The sequence below is a fragment of the Delphinus delphis genome, chromosome 13 (assembly GCF_949987515.2).
Source record: "Delphinus delphis chromosome 13, mDelDel1.2, whole genome shotgun sequence".
Lineage (NCBI taxonomy): Eukaryota > Metazoa > Chordata > Mammalia > Artiodactyla > Delphinidae > Delphinus > Delphinus delphis.
The window spans coordinates 26,812,298-26,832,684 of NC_082695.1; the positions used below are offsets into that span (position 1 = coordinate 26,812,298).

The 20,387-nt window shown below is 60.1% G+C and overlaps 1 protein-coding gene across 2 annotated transcripts in view; it reads right to left on the reverse strand.

The window, feature by feature from the left end:
• Nucleotides 1-5,443: 5,443 nt before the first annotated feature.
• GNB1L (G protein subunit beta 1 like) overlaps nt 5,444-20,387 on the reverse strand; it is a 44,568-nt gene continuing 29,624 nt past the window's right edge. For both annotated transcript variants that reach the window (XM_060028564.2, XM_060028563.2), the window contains 3 exons: nt 18,567-18,665; nt 15,148-15,363; nt 5,444-5,954 (listed from right to left, as the gene is read on the reverse strand). In XM_060028564.2, the coding sequence (XP_059884547.1) occupies nt 5,703-5,954; nt 15,148-15,363; nt 18,567-18,665 (567 nt within the window). In that variant the 3' untranslated portion in view covers nt 5,444-5,702. The remainder of the gene's footprint in view (nt 5,955-15,147; nt 15,364-18,566; nt 18,666-20,387) is intronic.

Sequence of the window (20,387 nt, forward strand, 5' to 3'; positions counted from 1 at the left end):
ACACGGCCAGGTGAGCCCGGCAGGGGGTGGGTGAGACATTCATCCCTCCGTCCTCAGGACCTGATGCAGACGAGGGGGGAAGGCAGCCTGGACAGCCTGGGGAGATGGGACAAGGTGGGACACGGTGGGACCTGTCTCCACACCCGGAAGAGGCAGAGCTGCAGACCCCAGGACAGACAGGGCGGCAGGGCCACGGGGCGACTACGAAGGGCGGGGCGGCCGCACCGGGTGGACTGCAGCTGTTGTGAAGCAGGTCCTCTCGCCGTGAAGATGGAGCCGGGCCTGCTCACCCCTTCCTGACCGGACCCCACCCTGGTGCTGCCCCTCCCCCCTCCACGCCCCGTGTCTGAGCTCGTCCGTGTGTTGACGTAGCTCTCGGGTCTGTTATTTATTGCTAATCACAAAACAGCGCCTTCTCCCTCTTTACTTCTCCAGGGCAGTAAGAGAGCCATCGAGGGCTGGGGGTCACGGCCAGGAAGGCAAGGCTGCAGCGGGCGCGGCCGTGGCCTTGGTTCGTCCTGCCCACAAGGAGAGATGTGTATCCAGAAAGGGTCCATCCAGGCCCACCTAATGGGCTATCCCATTTTTTGGGCAAGTGGCTGCAGGCCCCGGGAGCCAGAGCTCACCTAATACCTGGAGGCCGCTGCTTCATGCTGAAGCTGGGCGCTGGCTACACGGGGCTGTGGTTTTTCCCTCCATTTTGGTCTCCGCTTGAAATTTCCAAAAAAAAAAAAAAAAAAGGTCAATTGTTCAATAAATTCTCAAGATTGATAAATTGTATGTTGTGTAATGGTAATTCCCTATATAGTCACATTCTAACTCAGTTCATAAATCAAAATTTATGAATAAAATAAAACAAAATTTCCCCAACACTTAATCACTGGTTGCAAATTCATTAAAAACTCTTCTAAACATTTAACAAAACGACAGCCTCACGTCTACTTCTAACGTCTCAGGAGAGACTCGCGGAAGCTGGTTCTCACCCATTTCTCTCCCTCCAAGGCGCGTCCTCAGTTCTGGGGTCTCACCTTGTAAAGGCTACAAACACTCTAAGGCCCTCCATCAGGAGGTGGGGTCTGTGTCTCCCACACACCAGGGCTAGGCAAAGGCGGCTCTTGGTGCCCGCCTGGCTCGCTGGCCAAGCCCTCGGTGCCCCCACGAAGAATGACTCCCCTGAGGCCGCCACGCCGAGAGCCCACCCGAAGGCACCTGATGGGCGGTGCCCCCGTGCCGCCTTGTCCCGTGGAGAGAGACAAACAGCCCGGTGGGCCCTCAGCCTTCCTGACTGACGACTCACGGGCATGCCCCTGAGTCTGGGCTGATTATTAACATCCCAGCAACGGGACCAGACCAGGGACTCAACTTCTCAACATGCACGTCTTGACAAACAACAAACATACAGGCATCCTGTCATCCTGTCCTCTTCCTGCTGCTGTAACAAAATACCACGGGTTGGGCAGCTTATCAACCAGAGACTCTGCTCAGTTCTGGAGGCTGGAGGTCTAAGACCAAGGCGGATTCGGGGTCAGGCAAGGGCCCACATACTGGTTCTGGCACTAATCCCATTCTTGGGGATCCACCCTCATGACCTAGTCACCCCCCAAAGGCCCTGCCTCCAACTGCCATCATGTTGGGGGTTAGGATTCCAGCCTATGGACTGTGGAGATGCAGATGTTTGGGGCAAAACAGTCTTCAGGCGCGTGCGGCTACCTGCTGTGACAGTACGTTTCTGACACACTTTGTTATTAGAGTGTTGGTGAGGATTCTTGGCCTATTTGAACAGAACCAGTGACCGTCACCATGATGCCCATGGCGGCCCCTGGACCCTCAGAACTGCTCCTGGCCCCTGTGAACACATCCTGGCCTGTGGCAGCTGCGAGATTCACCCCACCCCCACCCCCGTCTGCCCAGTGCCACAGAAGCAGCTCTGCTTTAAGGCAGGAGCCACACATGTCTCTGTGAAGGGCAGGCACTGAACACTGGCCCTGGGGCCCGAGGTCCGGGCGCTGTGCACAGGGCGCCGGGCTACGACACAGAGAATGAACCTGCCTGTCAGCTCCGAGTCTGAGCTCCCAGGGCAGGTGCTGGCCGTGCACGCAGGTGGCTCCTGAGCCCTCCTGGTGGGATGAGGGAAAGGCCAGGAGCGCCTACTCATTTTCCAGTTCAGCCACCGTGAGTCTGTCCTGCTTCCTCATCTGTGGCTGTGCCTCCCACTCAGATGCTTCCCTGAGTGGATCCTTTTGGGACTGGTGGCCTCTACCTGGTGGGCACAGCCCCACCACACAGCAGCCGCCTTGCCCTTCCCACCTCACTCAGCTCCGTCCAGTCACGCGCTTCCCACCTGCCCAGATCCCGAGGGGCCTCCAGACAAGCTGGTGTGAGGGTGGCCACATCTGGGCAGGGCCAAGCAGCCCCAATACACAGGAGACCAGGGAGGGCGGGGAGGGGGCTGCACACCCGCCCCAGCCCAGGTGCACAGCCTGCTCAGCTTAACCCCAGACCAGGCTCCCCGCAAGGTGCCAGCTGGTTGAGCACCGAGCCTCCAAAGAACCTCGGGTCGTCTCCTCTCTGCACACTGCTCCCGGAGCTGCTCCTGCAGAGACATGGGTGGGAAACACCTAACAGCCTTGCTTGCTGGGGGTGCAGACGCTCATGGCGTGCAGCAGAGAGCAGCCTGCAGGATAGCCCTCCTCAGGGAACCCCTCGGTGGCAACGTCCAGCCCCCGGGGCCGTGTTTACAGAGCACGTGGCGGTCTGACTTCTCAGACCTCTTGAAGCTCATGGAGCCCAGGAAAAGGTGAGAATTCCCAACCGTGCTGCGTCCCCTGGTCACTTGCCCGGCCCGCCGCTGACCTCTTGCTTGTCCAAGAGGGGCCAGGGCAGCACGATGCTGGGATGACCATGGGACCCACCCATAGAGTGCCAGGCGGCTGGAAGAGGGCCAGGCAGTGGCGAGCTCAGGAGAAATGCCTGCGTCCCCAGACCCACTTCCTCTGGTCCTGAGTGTCTGGCAGGGCTGTCACAACCCCACTCAGCCCCATGCATGGAGATTTGGCCACAAGATGTCCTTGGGACACTGCTCACAGCATGTGGCCTTGGTGGGCAGCCCAGAGCCCAGCTCAGGGCCAGCAGCCGTGATCTTCTGGGAGCCTCTGCCTGTGCCTTCAACGGAGGTGAGGGCCAGGTACGGATGGACACTTTGTCTCCCGAGCCCTCTCCCCCTCCAGGGCTGAGTCACGGCAGACAGCACACACAGCTCACCCCCAACGTTTGGGAGGCACCTCTGGTTTTTTGTGGTGCCCTGTCCTCTGCCGGGAGGACACGCTGCCACAGCTGTTTTCGTGAATTCAGCGATTCTGCCAAAGGATCGCCGAGCTGATGGCGCGGATGTAAGCGGGCATGGGCACCACGCCCTCAGCTGCGGCCTGGTTTTAGAGGCTGCCCCAGCCCAGCGCCCAGCACCTCAGGGTCACAGCTGCGGCGGGACCCACAGAATGACTGGTGTGTTCACAGCTATGCTCTAGTGAGGAGGCCAAGTGGGTCCTGAGACAGAGTCCTTTGCTATTTAGCACTGGCCTCTAGTCCAGTCTCCAGGACAGACCCACGGGAGGGGACGCTGGCCTGAACGTTGGCTTTGCTCGGGGTGGGGGCACATGTGAGATGCAGGAGCCCGGCCAGGCCGAAGAAGCAGAGGTCCACCTCCTGAAAGGGGCACCCAGTGCCCTACTGCCTCCCGTGGAGAAGGCAGAGAGTGGGGTCCTGAGCAGACCACAGTGCCCGGAGGACGCCCCACACGCAGGGTTCAGGTCTCCGCAGCCTAAACAGAGCCGCCCGTCTTGCTGGCATTCGTGATGTGGAAACCCCTCTGGATGCGCACCACCCCCCAACATCCCAGGGGCCGCAGCCCCCCCCACCCCCGCAGATGTGCTGGAGGAAACCCAGCAGCACCTCTGTCCAACGGGCCCACGGGGAGGCCCGTCCCTGAGCTGGGATGGTGCACAGCCCCCCAGTCAGGGGTGTGGGTCTGGGGGGCCCCGGCTGGATCAGCAGCACAAGTTGCAGGCAGTATGGTGGGCACCTGGGCCTGGTTGCAGGGCAGATACCTGCTGGTCCAGGTGGCCCGGGTCAGACGTCTGCTCGCTGGATCCAGAACGCTCTGCTCTGCCCACGGGGACCAGGCCAGGCTTCAGCAGCTGCCCACTGGCTCCTCTTGCCGGGGCCCGGGGTCATCTGCCCACACCCGCAGTCCTGGACCCTTGTCCACCATGAGGCCCCGCAGCCCCAGGACCCGTCCCCACTGCCGCTTCTGACCTTCGGGGAAGAGGGACCACAGAGCTCTCCAAGGATGCAGGTGGTCCTCACAGCTGCCGGGAGGCACATCTTCTGGAGCCCGAGGAGGGTGAGCTAGTCTCACATGAAGCTCCCCCAACACCCTTGGTGCCCCCCTCTCAGCACCCCACACAGTGCTGGCATTTCAACCCCACTTGTGTCCCTCGTGGTCCCTGCTTCAACCAATCAGCCAAACCTCAGAGCCCTTCAGCCCCCGAGCTGAACCTGGAGGCCAGACTCTCCAGCAGGGCCCTGTTCCAGTGGGTTCGGCATCCCGCCACCTGGATGCACACGTGTTCTCCAGATGCCTGGGAAAGCCACGCAGCCCTTCTGGAGCGCAGCCACCGCAGACCCCACCCTCTCGGGCCTGCTGGGACCCAGTCTGGTTATAAGCAAAGTGTGGAGTAGGGGGTTCCTGAGTGCCCCTTAGGGCCCCTGCCTCGGGGGAGGCCATTCAGGTCCTGCAGCCAAAGGGGGGCTGACCTCAGGTAGGGTGCGAAGGGGGCTCTCCCGGCAAAGAAGCTGATGGAACGAAGGGGTTTGTGGCCCCCAGCTTGGTCGGGCTCTGCCCACAGCCCCCATCCCAATTTTCAGGGTCCCATTCCTTCCCAATCCATAGCCCAGCCTTGAGAGAAGCTGTCCTGAGGTCTGGGCTCGGCCCCACGTGGGAGTAGCCGGCGGCTGCCCTGTGTGAGCGGCTGCAACAGCGCCCTTGGTCCCTGTCTGTCTCGCTTGGGCTGCTGGGCTTTATGCCTAGAAGCCACACTGGGACAGCCACCTGCCACTCTCAGCCTCACTCCACGAGGTGGCCCTTCTTTTCTCCTGCTGGTCCTGCTGGAGGCCTAGCCCTGTGCCCTCCCCGCCACCCCCATCGGGGGCCCTCTCCCTGCCGCACTCCCATCAGGAGCCTGTCACTGGTTCAACCCTGTGATGCAGGAGCTCCTGGCCGTCTGCGGTGTGAGGAGCCCAGGACCCGGGGCCCACACTTGGCGTCCCTGCTGGACGGACCAGCCACCCTGCCCAGTGGAGGCTCTGAGGACAGACAGCTCTGGGCTCTGATCACCCGGGGAAGCAGGGGGTCACCTGGGAGAATTCGTACCTCAAGCCTGCAGGTTTGCAAACAAGTTTATTATCAGGCACCCCCAGGTCGGCCTCTTGCCTGGGTCGCTGGTGCCCAGTGTCTGGCCTGGTTATGCTTTAAATGGCAGTCGCCGTGGCACAGACGCTGTGCTTCATGAAAGGGAGCAGGTCCCATGCAGGAAGGAGGCCCAAATGACCGGCTCTTCCCATGACCAGTGGGGCCCGTGGCCCATGGCCTCCGACACCTTGCACCACCTTCCCGCTATCCAAGTGTCCTGACAAGGAGCCACGAGTCACGTGCACGGGTAGAGAGACCAGACACTGATGCGCTGATCCCCAGACCCTGTGGCCAGCAAGCCGTCGTCAGCGAAGGCCACACAGTGCACGGTGGCACTGTGGAAGGCCAGCACGGCCAGCGGCTTCATCGTCCGCCAGTGAAACACACGAACGCGATGGTCCCAGCCCGCAGTGGCCAGAATCTTACGGTCTGGCCGAATCTTGACGTCGGCGATCCCGGGGTTGGTGAGCACGTGAGTCCCACGCACCTGTGATCAGAGCGGCAGGGAGAACCGTTAGGTGGCTTCTTAGACCTGCCTCCACGCCTCCTCCTCTACCAGGACGCCCCTGTCAGGAACAGGGAGCCAAGCGCTCCTGCCAACTTACTGCCACCTCCTGGAGCCAGCACAGGCGACCTCTGCCCTTGGCCAGACCCTCGGGTTGAGACAGGACAGGCCTCAGTGGACTGCGGCCTGGGCCCCTCCCCAAGGAAATACTGCCCCCCAGCCTCCAAGCAGCACTGCCCACTGGACGGCAGCAAGGTCAGTGGGTCCTCTCTCGCGAAAACTCACCGCACCCAAAGCAGAAGGAGCAGAAGGAACGCAAACCCCACCTTCAGCAAAGCCAGGGGAAGGGCAGCCCTGCGTGGCATGCAAGGGGGAAGGCTGCCCGGGGCTGGATGTGCAGCCATTGTGGGGCCATCTGGCAGCTCTGCCCCACGTTGACAACACACACTTGGCCATCGTCGTGATGACCCAAATGGCCACGTCCTTCCGCCCATCCTATCTTGGCCCAGCCCTGGGCACCAGAAGTCCTTGCTGCCCCGGGGTCGCTGGTGTGCCCACAGCAGCTCCCCTTTCTCTGCAAATTCACCTCCTGTTGGGCCAGAGCAGCCTCAGGGAGAGTCATTCGTTTTTCAAAGACAACACAGGGAAAAGGAGGAAAGAAACTCAAGCAACCAGACACTCACCAGACACTTTTGCAAATCAGCAAAACAGAACTGCATGAAGCAATGATCTCCATAAAACAAGAACCAGGAGAGCAAACCCAGAAGAGGGAGCCTGATCCACAGGCACCGAGAGAAGCAAACACTGCAGAAGCGAGGGGAATCGGAAGAGACAGCAAAGGCAGGTGTGACCCAACCTGGGGACAGAGGCATGGCCACTGGAGAAACAGCAGATGTGGAAGGCCGCGCAGCTGCTCTGAACTTTGCCGTTTAGAAAATCTGTTCTTGCTTCTAGAAACTGAAGTCTTAGGATCCACAGAGAGCCTACAGGGTGGTCACAGGAAGATGCGCTTGATAACGTCATTGGACGCAAAGCTGATTAGTCCTTTTGTCAGGCAAAAGGATCAAGTCAACCATGAGGGCAGAATGGCCCATAGCCACGTCTGGGCCAGGTCTGGGCCAGACAGTGGGGTGACGCCTGCAAAGCTGGGAGGGGAGGCCTGAGAATTTTATATCCAGCCAAACTGTCGCTCAGGTATGAGAACAACAGACGAGCATTTGTGAACATGTAAGAACCCAGGGGATGCGTCCCATCAGCTCTTCCTGGAGAACTAGGAGATTAAGTCCAGTCTCTCAGGAGAAAACAGGGGAACGGCAGCAAGTGGCCTGGCAGAGAGTAGGGAACGTAGTCCCCTGCAGGATTAGGCCTGAGACAATACAGGGATCAAGGCTACAGAACCGGTTGTGTAACTAACAGAAATACAGGACGGCAGCAAAAGAGACGGGTGTGAAGTTCACTGATCTGCTCATCTTTGTCATCTGGGTCGAAGATACAACAGTCAGCCTCATTCTACGGAGATTATCTGACACCCACTGAGGTGCTGACAGAACCACCTCACTTCCTCTCCCCACCCAGGTGTAATCGTTTCCTAATATTTGCCCTTGTATTTCTCTGAAAAGGAATAAAAATATACTCAACAGACTTTGGACTGGATTCCAAAGTTAAAGCCAAATGTGTGCTGTGAACGTGAGAGACACCAAACGAATGACTGGCCAAGAAACCCCGGGAGCCAGCAGACGAGAGCCAGGGCCCACCCTGGGGACCAGGGAGCACTCGGACAGACTGCCCACACTTGACAACAACAGAGTGTGTACAGTTCACAACGAGAAGCCGCGAATGTCTGCTCAGCAGACAAACAGACACCCTTCATGAAGCTGGGACTACAGGAGGTGGTTGTGATGGGCAGCTGGTGCCAGACCACTCCGCGTGCTGCCAACAACCACCAACTGGACAAAAGACACTGCGTGACTGCATCCAGGCACCAACACCGGTGGGAAGGGCAGCTGACAGGGGAGCCTCCCAGAGGCCCAGTAGCTCTCTGCTCGCGGAATGTCTGGCCGCAAAGTCCAGGCGGAGCACAGCGGCCACGTGAAGCCAAGGAGGTGATCAGAGGGTGGGGCCGCTGGAACCCGTGGGGTGAGGCAGCAGCATAGAGGGGGCTGGGGGAGGGACTGCAGGCCATGTGGGTCCCACGAGTCCTTGTGAGGGCTGGGCTGTGCCCACTCAGGGCACCACACAAGGTTAGCCGGCCAGTGGCTGCTGCAGGGTTAAAGGGAACGAATACAAGAGATCAACAGTGACCTTGGACCCAGCAGCCGAGGGTGACATCTGTGTGTCCACACAAGACCAGATGAGACCCCGCGTGGCCGCGCTGCAGGGTAGGCATCACGCCCTGGTTGGGCCTACTCTGGCCAACCATGATGAAGCTGGAAACCAAGCCCCACAAGTGCGAAGGGGAGGTACAGTTTGGAAGGTGAGTCCCATGCATTACAGGAGCCTGGGATGACCCTGGGCCCCACATACTGCCTGACGGAGTGGAAGCCAAGCCCATGGTGCAGGTGAACAGCCGCAGGGCTGAGAGTGATTGCTCTGCAAAGTAAGAGAATCCAGTCTCCATCTCCATCAGTACAATGTCTGGCACAGACAAAAATTACTAGACACCCAAAGGAGTAGGAAAAAAAGCAGTTAATGGAAACCAGCCCAGAACGGCACAGGTGTAGAACATATCAGACAAAGACTTTAAAGCAATATTTAAATAAGTTCCAAAAAATGAAAGAAAATGCAAATAATTACCAAAAAATTGTCTTGATGAGTGAACGGGTAGGATCTATTAGCAGAGAAATGGAAATTCAGAACCAACTCAGAACAGCCAACACTCTGTGAAGGTGAAGAGCAAAGCGGGAGGACCAACTTCACAACTTGCTGTGAAGCTACAGGAATCAAGACCATGGATGTTGGTGGAAGAAGAGACAAACGGATCAGTGGAACAGAAAAAAGAGCCCAGCAATGGACCCCCATAAACACGTGACCTTTGACACAGGAGCAAAGTAGCCTTTTCAACAAACGGTGCTGGAACAACTGGACGTCCACATGAGAAGAAATGAATCCAGACACAGACCTGCCACCTTCACAAAAATCAACTCAAAATAGACCAAAGACCTAAATGTAAATTGCAAAACTGTAGAACTCCTAGATGACGACAGGAGAAAACCTAGGTGACCTTGTATTTAGATACAACACCAGAGCATAATCCATAAAGGAAACAATTGATAACCTGACTTCACTAAAATTAGAAACTTCTGCTCTGTAAAGACACTGTTGAAAGAATAAGAAGACAAGCCAAAGACTAAGAGAAAGTATCTGCAAAGACGCATCTGATAACGGGCTGTTACCCAAAATACACAAGAACTCTTAAGAAAATGAGCAACCCAATTTAAAAATGGGCAAAAAGCCTGAACAGACACCTCAGCACAGAAGATACACAGATGGCAACTAAGCATGTGAAAAGATGCTCCACATCGTATGTCATTAGAGAAATGCAAATGACAACAAACAGACACCACTGCACATCTGGACACATATCATTGTACATTCGTCCAAACCCATAAGATGTACATCACCAGAAGTGACCCCTGATGTGAACCAAGGGCTCTGGGTGATGATGAGGTGTCAGTGTAGTTCCATCGATTGTAACAAATGTCCCACTTGTTGCGGGGGGATGTCGATAGTGGGGGGGCTGGGGGTATATGGGAAATCTCTGTACCTTCCTCTCAATTTTGCTGTGAACCTAAAACTGCTCTAAAAATAGAGTCTTTTGTTAAAAAAAAAAAGGCACAGTAATAGAAAATGTAGAACTGAAAAGCTAATAACTGACGTGAAAAATGTGTAGGACAGGCTTAACAGCAGATTGGAAATTATTATTATTATTATTATTTTTCGCGGTACACGGGCCTCTCACTGTTGTGGCCTCTCCCGTTGCGGAGCACAGGCTCCGGACGCGCAGGCTCAGCGGCCATGGCTCACGGGCCCAGCCACTCCGTGGCACGTGGTATCCTCCTGGACCGGGGCATGAACCCGTGTCCCCTGCATCGGCAGGCGGACTCTCAACCACTGTGCCACCATGGAAGCCGGAAATTATTATTTTTTAAAAGTCTGTAAACTAGGGGACATTATCAATGGACATTATCTGACCTGAAGAAGAGAGAAAACTGACCAGAGCCTCGAGGGCCATGGGACAATGTCTCTCAGGGAGGCCAGACCCCTGAAAACCACAGATAAAAAGAACGTCTTGGGAGCGGCCGAGGAGAAGCCCCACGAGGTGACCAGGAGTGGGGACCAGACGCCACGAGTCCCCAGCAGACGGGGGTCACCGGAGACCACGTGTCTTCAAAGCACACGAAGAAAGCCAACCAAGTGCTCCAGAGAAAAGGCAGAGGTTGTCGCAAAGCATGAAAAAGCAGAGCCCCACTAGAGGGCCCGACAAGGCGGCCAGGCAGCGCGCACGGGACAAAACAGAACCCGTGCAATGAGGTCGTGTGCGCGGCTGGCCCACGAGGGGGACGCCTGTGTGTGAAGGGAGGCTGAAGGTGAAAGATGGAAAAAAGCTACAGAAGGAAGTAGCAGCCAGAAGACACCTGGCCTGAGCCATGTGAAGCGCTGCTGAAATGGGCTTTCAGGCAAAAATCCTTCCCAGAGATAACAAGAGTTCAACCCCCCAGGAAGATTCAAAATGCAGACTAAGAACACACAGGACCCAGGAAAGTCACCAAGATGGACCCAGCAAAAGCACCCCCCAGAGGCCGGGGCAGGCATGGCTTTCGACCCACGTGGCCCACGTGAACCACACGGCTGCCTGAGGGGCAGGCGCAGCTGGGTGGTGGGCAGCAGAAATACCTCTTTCCAAGCACGGGGGCCACAGGAACCTACTGGCATTTCAGGGAGCTGCTATCACTCAGAACTAGTTCTCCAACCACAAATGGATCAAGTTAGAAGCCTAGAAATAAAAAATAACTGGGGAAAGAATCAAACATTTGGAAACATAAAAACACTCTGATCAGCTCCGCACTCAGAGAACAAAGAAAAATCGGGCGCCCGGAAGTGAGTGTGATGAATCCCGGTCAGAGCTGCACATCGAGCCTGGAGGACTCAGGGGAGGAAGAGAAAGGTAGACGGGAAATGGGGAAAAGATGTTTAAAGAAAACAAACGTAAGCCTGATCAGGAATGGACAGGACAGTCCTGCAGATAAAACAGGGATGCAATCACAAACAACTGAAAAAGGTCAGTGCAGCCAGCACATGGGCAGTGCCCCTGCGGCGACCCATCCAGCCACTACACGCACGCCTGCCCTGCCTTCCTGCGGCCTCTGTCCAGTGCCCAGGCCCGTGATGTCCCGGGCCCCTTCTCCGTCCATGGCGACCAGCAGCATCCCCGCATGTCCCGCGCTCTCTGCCACTCCAGTGCTCTTGTCCAGAGGAATCCAGGCTCAGTGCCTCCTGTCTGTGCTGCACACAAGCAGCCATAACCCACTCACTGGGTGGGTGCCCAGCACGGCCCTCACCCCCACCGCCCCCTCCCTTGGAAGCTGGTGCAGCCATGCCCGCATGAGAAGGCAAAGCCCACACGTGTGCCCGCAGCAGGGGTGCGTCAGCCTGAGCCCCAACTCACGGGCAAGGACAAGGTGACTCACAGCCCCCGACTCTTCCTCTCCCAGGAACTCCGCCCTGGGCTCGGAGCAGTGGGTGCGCCGGAACCCACTCGGGGCCCTGCTTCAAGGTGGATTTGTTAACAACGGGGATGTTTCCCAGGGAGTAAAGGGCTCCCCAAATCTGCTGTCTGCTGGTGGAGCCGGGAGCCCAGGTGGTGGCCGGGAAGTTGCAGAGCAGCCTGAGCAGTGGTCTTTGTGTGGCTGGCTGCGAGTCGGGTGCGGAGCGGAGCGCATCCATGCCAGTGTTGCCACCTGGGGGGGGCTGAGATGCCCAGGACGGCCCAGGGGAAAGGGGACAGGAGTGATGCGCCCCCACCCTCGCAGCCCCTCCTGGAAGCTCAGAATCAAGGCACAAGGCCCTTTCAGTGGGGACCTGGACTGGAAGAGACCAGTCCTATCGGGGCCCACAGCACCCATGTATGGTCAAGGCGGCCGGAGCCCCGCCCATGGTGTCCTGAGATATGTGTGTGTGGGGGTGGGGATGGTGTTGTGCCCATAGCTCCTCAGCTCGGGGCCCCATGGTCTCCCTTGCACCAGCCCAAGTGTCACCAGCTGCTGACACTTTAGAGGGAAGCCCCCGGCAGGGCTGGGGAGCAGGCGGGCAACGGCCACGCAGCAGGGAGGAGGGGACGCCTGGCCGACCAGCCGTGGGCGTGATGGGGGGGAGTGGTCGTCTGACTCCAGCCTGGGTTGGCTGGGGTGGGGGCCTAGTTATTACTTCAGGGCCTAGAAATACCGCTGGCCGTAAATCAGCCCCTGCTTCAAGGCCGTGGACCCTGCCCCAAGTGTGGGAGGGAGGGCAGGTCTGTACACCACCTGTGTCTGACGACAGCCAAGGCCCAGACCCCGGGCTCGAGGGGAGCAGAGCGAGCAGCCCCTACAGGTGGGTGAGCGTCCAACGTCCTAGAGAGGGTGGCCGAAGGCTCCAGTTACCGCCGCGGCCTCTGGCCAAGCCCGTCTCGGACCAGGACCCTCCAGGAAGGATCCCGGCCACCAGTGGCTCTCGCAGCACATGACCTCAGGTGCCAGGAATGCGCGCGCAGCACGGCCCCATCTGGTTCCCATTACCCTCACTCCACGCAGGAGCCCCATCTGCGCCTCTGCAGCGCCCGCCCGCCCACCCGCCCGGGGAGATTGATTTGGGCTCATTAGAGCTGCTGCCGCGAGGTAAGGCACATCTTTGCCCACGTGGCTTCACAGCCAGCGCCTCAGGGCCAGTTGCGGCACCGAGGGCCCAGGGAGAGGTGCCTGCGGACACCGCGACGCTGAGGCCCTCGAGGCCCTGACACTTCCTCCTTGAGGCCTGCGTTCCAGGACCTGAAGGTGTCTGGGCCTCTGGGGACATGGATGTCTCCAGCGAGGCCACAGTGGGCAGTCGGAGGGAGGAGCGGCGCCTCGTAGGATGCACGCCGCGGCACGGCCTCCACCAACCTCCCGGCTGGCCTGGCCTCCCTATGCTCTGACTTTCCAATTCATATGCACAGTGAACCTCCAGCTCTGAGCTGGAACATGCCCCATAAATTTAAGTCTGAAGTTCCTGCAGCTGTTTCTCCAACAGGCCAGGGGAGACCAGGTCGACCTGGGCCAGGACGGCAGGAGGGGCCTCTTCCTAGGTCCTGGGGGCAGGGCCTGGGGGCACTGCAGTCAGTGGGGCCCTCAGGAGAGCCACCTGGGTCTCTAGGCATTTGCAAAGTTGGGCTGAAGTTGAAGCCACAGCAGGACAGAGCACTGGACCTCATGGGGGTGGGGGTCGCTGCCTGGTTCCCACCAGGCAGGAGCAGAGGAGGGTGTGGGGGGAACCCCGATGCCCACCTGGCCAGTCTCTGTGTCCTTGACGGCTCAGAACATGAAGACCCAGCACCACGTGGCTCCGCCCCATTTCTAAAGATGAGCACCATGGTGACTTCCACTCCCACCACCCACATCCAGGACTTCAAGGCCTTGGAGATGCTGCCTCTGGAATGGAGGCTGGAGAAGCTCCACCCCCACAGCCGGCCCCAGCCCCGTGGGGAGGCCTGTTTGACCCCATCCTGCAGGGCCTCTGTGGACTCCCTGGGACACCGGACAGGAAGACGGACGGGAAGCTGCTTTACTGCAAGTCAGGCGAGCGTGGCACAGGCTGGTCTGCAGTGGGGGGGGGGGGGGGCGTGGGGGGCAGGAGGTGATGCCAAGGAAGTTGGAACACCTGCCTTGTCCTCATGTGTCACATGACCCCTCCCTCCCTCTCCCTCCCCCGTCCCCGGGACTCCACAGGGCTGCTCGCCCCTCAGGACCCTTCCCAGACCCTGCAGCCATGGCCACTCGCTCTGGTTCTAGCTTGGTCCTCCCATGGACTGTGCTTTTTAGGAAGCTAGAGCGGTCCCTCCAGCTGCCGCATGGAAGATCTCCCTGCTGAGTCTGCCCTTGGCCCCTAGCTCCTGCCCAGGACCCCTCACCCACCCCTGATAGCCCTGCCCCTTGCTATCCTGCACCCAGGGCACGGCAATGTCCGCTGGGCATGGCAGTCTCTCCCGATTTTCACCCATGCCTGCCCTCTCCCACCCACCCAAGTGCACAGAGCCTCTTCCCTGGCTGTGGGGGCCCCGGGCTGCTGGGCAAGGCCTCCCATCTGGGGAGGGCCCGAGAGATGCCCTCTTCCTGTGGTCTCCTGTCTGCAGGGAAGCCTGGACCACGCAGCCCCTGTAGAGGGCATAGCCACAGGCCCTGTCCTCCAGAGCTCCAGGAGGTGGGATACACGGCTCCCCACTGGGGCCCCACTCCCCCACCAGACCTGGGCTCACAGAGCCGGCCGTGGTCAGGTCTCAGCCTTCTGAGGCTTCCTGGCTAATGGGGGCGCCCCCGCCCAGAAGCCAGTGTGCACTCAGGCCACCCTCAGGGGGCTGACAGGCACAGGGCACACCCAGCACCTCACTCCCCAGGACCTCACCCGTCTGAGGCCTGGCCAGGAGGCTCCCCTCCCGGCCAACTCCATCCCCCCCTCCCAACAGGGCTGAGCACTGGGCACCCAGATGTGGCCCCGAAGGGCCCCCAGCCACGTGGTGGGAAGCCACTGAGCCGTTACGGCCCTCCCACTGCCCCCGGGCAGCTTGCAGACAGCCACAGGGGCCTCACTAAGGGATTTCTCCATGTAGGGTTTGGGGTTTTTTCTTTTTGATTGATCAGTTCCTTACTGACCAAATTCCTCTGAGTTTTGCAAACAGGCTTGCACAGTCCTGGATTCTACATGCCTTTCCTCTAGATGGACGAAACGTGACCGCTATTAGCCAAGGTCTGAGGGAAACCCAAACCCTGTGAATGGCTCACGAGCGCCAGCCCCTCTACTGCCGCCCGCCAGGCCCGCCCGCGCCGGGTCCGATGATTAATTAACTGCGGACCTGCCACAAGTCCTCTTCATGCCTAAATATTGTTCCAGCCCATCAGACTGTTGGCGCAGAGCAGGATAAATGACACCTCGGGCCTGGCCCACTGACCTGCAGGGCCTGCTGCTCATCCAGGCTCCAGACGGCCAGCGCCTTCTCCGCAGAGCCTGAGACGCCCCTGGCCTCCTGGGAGTCGAAGTCCAGACCCATGACGGGCTCCGTGTGGCAGGAGACGCGGCTGCACACTTTCCGTGAGGAGACGTCCCACAGGGCCACTGAGCCGTCCTCGTAGCCAGCCAGGAGGAGAGGGCGGGGACTGGAGTCAGCCTGCGGGGACAGCTCGCTGTCAGCTGGGGGATGCTCGGGGGTCCCGGGCCTTCTGGAGGAGAAGGAGCTTGAGATAGGCTGCCTTCCCCACTGAGCCCTGGGGGGTCTGCACACCCCCAGGGGGCCGACACCCAGACTGGGGCCAGTGCGGGCTGGGTGGGGTGCCTGCCATCGGGGTCTGGGACACTGGCTGGTCCTCCCACTCCTTCCCACCGGCCAAGACGTGCGGCCACCCCTGGGCGGGGCCGGCCACCTGTCTAGAACTGCCGGCCAAAGAAAATCTCGAGCTCCGTCTCAATGAAAAATGAACCTTCTGTACTTTGTCAACGTCGCCGCGGAAGCCCCCCAACCGTCAAGGCTGCAGAGTCAGCGCCTTGCCGGCCGAGCCGCGTGATGGATGAGGGCGTGGGTCAGAGGGCTGTGCAGCCGCCTGCAGGGGAGCATGGGGACCCTGGGTCGGCCTGGCACCGACTGAGAGCGGCCGCCCCGTGCTTGGTGCCCAGTCCCGGGACTGCCGCCAGGACCCAGCACCTTTGCTCTCCACTGAGCTCCCAGGGCTCAGAAACGACCAAGCGCCCCCTGCCAGCGGAGGATTTCCCGAGGCCAGGAGCTCAGCCGGCGGCCCTCAAACCCTGGATGGCCAGCGGTGAGCACAGGGCCTGGGGGCCGCCAGCAAGGCTGCCTCCAGGGTCGCCTGCAGCTCCAATGGGGACCCGCTGCTGGCAGGCAAGGCTGGTGCTGAGCCGCGTGCCTAGGCATGGCCGACAGCACCCAGGCGGGCCCTCCTGGCCCACCTGCTGGAGCTCGCTGCCCACCCAGAGGGGCTCCATGCCCAGGTGTTGCACACCGTGAGTGTCTAACATGAGTGGACGCTAGCTACGTCCTGAACCCCAGGAAGCAGAGCTCGCCGTGCTTGGTGTGAGGGGTATGTCTCAGGGCCCCACAGAGTGAGGGGAGCCAGGGGAGCCCCGTACAGACCAGCTCTGGGATCTGGAGGACGCCTCCCACAAGCCCTTTTTTCTGATGATAACATGTGCTCCCAAAAACAAGCAGCAAGGAGGAGTCCAAGAAAGCAGCTGTGAGGAACTTGCCGGGGCCCCCTTGGGTCCATCCCCCTTGGGGCACTGATGTGTCCTCCCACCAGCTTCCCACCGCACTGCCTGGCCCAGCCTGCTCCCCAGCCCCCACCCCGCATGTTCCTCCTGCATCCAGGGCTCCCCCACTGCCTATGGTCTGGGAGCTCTGAGTGCCTAGGCTGGAGCGGGGGCTGCACACCACTGAGCCCCCTGTGCAGGCACACAGGGCGGCCAGGGCAGGAGCCAGACCAGCCACAGGACCCCGTGCCAGGCTCTGTCCCTGCACTGAGGCCCCTCCACCTTCTCTCCTAGCACACAGGGTCCCTGCGGCCCCCCAGGATAGACCCTGCAGGCGGGTCAGGGCTCTGGGGCCTCAGTCCTCTGGCGACCACGCCCTTGGTGCCAGGCTGACTTCTGCTCACTCTGCATTCCCGTCCCCACCCCAGGTGTGCCAGCCCGAGGCGCCCCCCAGCACCTCGAGGTTCCCCGGGGAGCCCTTAGCTGGGGGCGTGGGGGGGACACTGGAGGACCTGCTCTGAGGGTTGGTGTGGACAACTTCTGACCTCCTACGTGACAATCATTCTAATAACACAAGCCATCCACTCTCAGGAGCAAAACAAGAAATCTCTGAATGTTTCAGAAAGGAATCCCACATTGGGCCACTCTGCCACACTCAGATCAATAAGCTATAACCTGGACCTCCAGGCTTGGCGAGGAATAAAGGGACATTTCAAATCAGCATAGTCTTTTCTTAACAGGATGCTTTGCGCTGGATCTGTATCAACTAACACAACTCGATTTGTCCTTCTGTCAACCACGTCAATTACCTTGACAAGTTTGTACATCCCATTTCTGCACATTTTTCTGATGGAATTCTTACACAATTAGGCAATGACAGCATCTCCAGGGAGGGAGGGTGAGCGGATGCAGCCCCGTCCCGCCCGGGGCCTGTGAGCACCAGGCCACCTCCACAGCCTCCGCTGCCCCTCCAGGCGCCCCCCCACCCTGCCTGCTGGCACCAGCAGCTTTGCCATCCAGGTGAGTCTCAAAGCCCCCACTTCCTCACGCCCCTCCCCCATGGGCTTCTCTCAGTTCAGAGATGGCAGGGACACCAACTGCAAGACAGGGCAGGGCCCTGGAGGGACAAGAGCTGGGCCCAGGGACCCTGCGGGCACAGACACCTCCAAACCATGCGAGCCTGGCCGGGTTCGTATGGAGAGTCACAGCAGGGGCAGTAACGGCCTCCCCCTGGTCCCAGGCAGCCCGGGGTGGCTCTGAGGAGGCACAGGTGAGCTGCTCGGAGCTGAAAAACAGGCCCCAGGCAGCGGTCCGGGACAGCCCTGGTCAGTGACCTGCTCCCCATGGCTTCTGCAGCTGTAAAGACGCTGCCGAGACTCTTTCCACATGAATGCACCGGACCATCTGCTCTGCTGCCCCCAGGAGTAGACGCCCATTTTGAGCTGGTGCTGACCGCTGGGAGTGGGAAGCTGCCCCTCTGGTCAGGAGGGTCCCTCCCAGGCCTCGCGCTCAGCCCCAGAGCCAGAACCCATCCTGCAGGGACTCAGGCCTGTGACTCCGCTGCCCCCCGGCTTCTGCCGCAGCCTCAGGAGATGCCTCCAGACCCTCTCTAATCAGAGAGAACAGCCAAGAAAGAAGGAAATGGCGTGGATCAGAAATTCCAAGTGTGGCCGCAGGGAAAGCCAGCACATTAAGCCCACTCCAGCCTCAACAAGGCAAAGAAGTAACAAAAATTAATCCTGGCGACGCAGGGGCCGTGCAGGCTTGCAGGGTTAGTCAGCACCCCCTCCTGGCCCCACGCCAGGCCGTGCCGGTGAGCAGACCAGAGGGGAGCATGTGGCTCCCCCAGGAGGGGGTCGCTGTCTCCCACACCGCCCTGCGAAGATGAGGACGAGTCCGGCATCCCCAAAGGGTCTGTAGGCGTCCTCGCAGCAGGAGGGCTGGAGGGCTGGGGACACCAAGGCTGAGGAGGACGCTGTGCACACGCCTCCCAGGGGCCAGTGCCCGTAGGTGATGAGGAACCAAGTCCCTAATGGGCATGATTCACACCTGGCGGGCGTGGCCGGCAGGTGTGGTCGGTGGGCGTGGCTGGTGGGCGCTGGGCCTTACCTGCCAGAGCTGCAGGCACATGGGCATGCCCAGCCTGGCCTGTGCCTCGGGCTTCAGGGAGCACACTGACGTCTTGGACGGCATCTCCAGAATCTGAACCTGACAGTAAGAAAACAAGCTGAGTTGGGCCAGAGCCAAGTCAAGTCTGTGCTGCACAAACAGGAGACTCTTGAGGCCTCAGCCCGGCCACCGTGGGCCTGTCTGCGCCTTCGGGAACCCAGGCCGTGCCTCCCGCATTGACCCACGGGCTCCTGGGCTCGGGGACTGCCGGGCTGTGTGGAATGCACGCGTCACTCATGAGTGACTGGCAGGTCCCTCAAGCGGTGTCACTGCCCTGCAGCTACCTCAGGCCTCCTCTGCGTTGACCTCTTGGCCAAGCAGGCGGCCTGGCCCACGGTGCTGACTCAGCTCACTCGGCCTCCCGCCCTCCTCCTGGCACTCCTTCCCTGTCGGGCCCCACACGTGGATGACCCTGAGCCCTCCAGGACTGTCGCATGGCACCCAGACCTGCACACCTGGGGCCCCAGCGCCTGCTCCTCCACCGTGTGCGGCCTGTGCTCAGTGTCGCCTGATGCTGACACAGCCCCTCCTGCGCCTGGCTGGGTGACATGTCCCCACCTGGTGGCTCCAGCCACCCTCCTGGGGACACTCCACCAACAACAGTGTGTGCACCGCAGAGCTGCAAGGCACCCCTCGTCGACACGGGGCAGCCCCAGGTTTGCAGATGAGGAGTCTGAGGTCCAGACGTGATGGGGCATCGAGGGGACAGAACCTACACCTGCTGGTCCACTTTGACACCTGGGGCACAGAACCCCCAGGAGGAAACCCCAGGGTGAACTCAAGGTGTAAATACACAGTGTGGAACGGGTGTAGCCCTGCTGCTGCTCTCACTAACGCACGTGCACATGCGTGTACACACATGCCCGCACACATGCACACACAGCCCCCTCCGCCGGTATCACATTGCCTGCAGGGCCAGCACCTACCCCAGACACCTCGTTCTCACTGCCCCAAAGAGACGGAAAAGGACCTAAGTGACGTGAGCGTCATCCCGCCATGAATTAGAGGCTGCTAAAAGGAGTTCCTGTAGCACCCACGAAGCTCAGGGGAAGCTCCAGCAAAATGAAGGAGGTACAGGAGGATGCGGTGGCATGGAGTGTGGCCCAGAAGTGACCGAGCAAACCAAAGAGGAGGGGGCCTCGGAGCCCTTCTGTCCTCCGAAGTCAGCGGGAGGGAGGTAGGGGTGGGGACTGGCTGGGCCTCAGGCACCCAAGCCCGTCCCGGCCAAGGCGGGGGACCTAGAAGGTCAAGGAACATGGTGCTGGGGGCTGGATGCCTGCCTTCCTATTTCTGCTCCGATGCCAGTTTCCTAAAACGTCACTACGTCAGGAGGACAAGCTGCTGGGCGATGGGGGAGCGGGGTCCAGGGTCAGAGAGGGATGCCCCCACCCCTGATCTGGGGGCTCAGGAAGACCCCTCCGGTGGCAGTGAGGAGAGACGCGAGGGCGGGGGGATCGGGCAGAGGTGAGTGGCCCAGAGTGAGGGCGACACCAGGGCAGCCCAGGCCTGGGCTAGGCGCCATGAGAGGGGGCACAGTGCTGGCATCCAGAACAAGTGCCCCTTGGTCCTTGTGGTCCCAGGAGGGGCTCTGCACTCTGCCGGGGCCTTCCTCACACCGGGATGCTTCCACCTGGCATTCAAGGGCAAGTTTTGTTTCCAGAAGGAAAAATGTTTGGTTCGGGCAAGTGTGGCCACCCAGACGGCCGGGCCTGGCTCTGTTTGGGCACAGGCCAGTGGTGCTGATTCCAGGTGGGAACATGG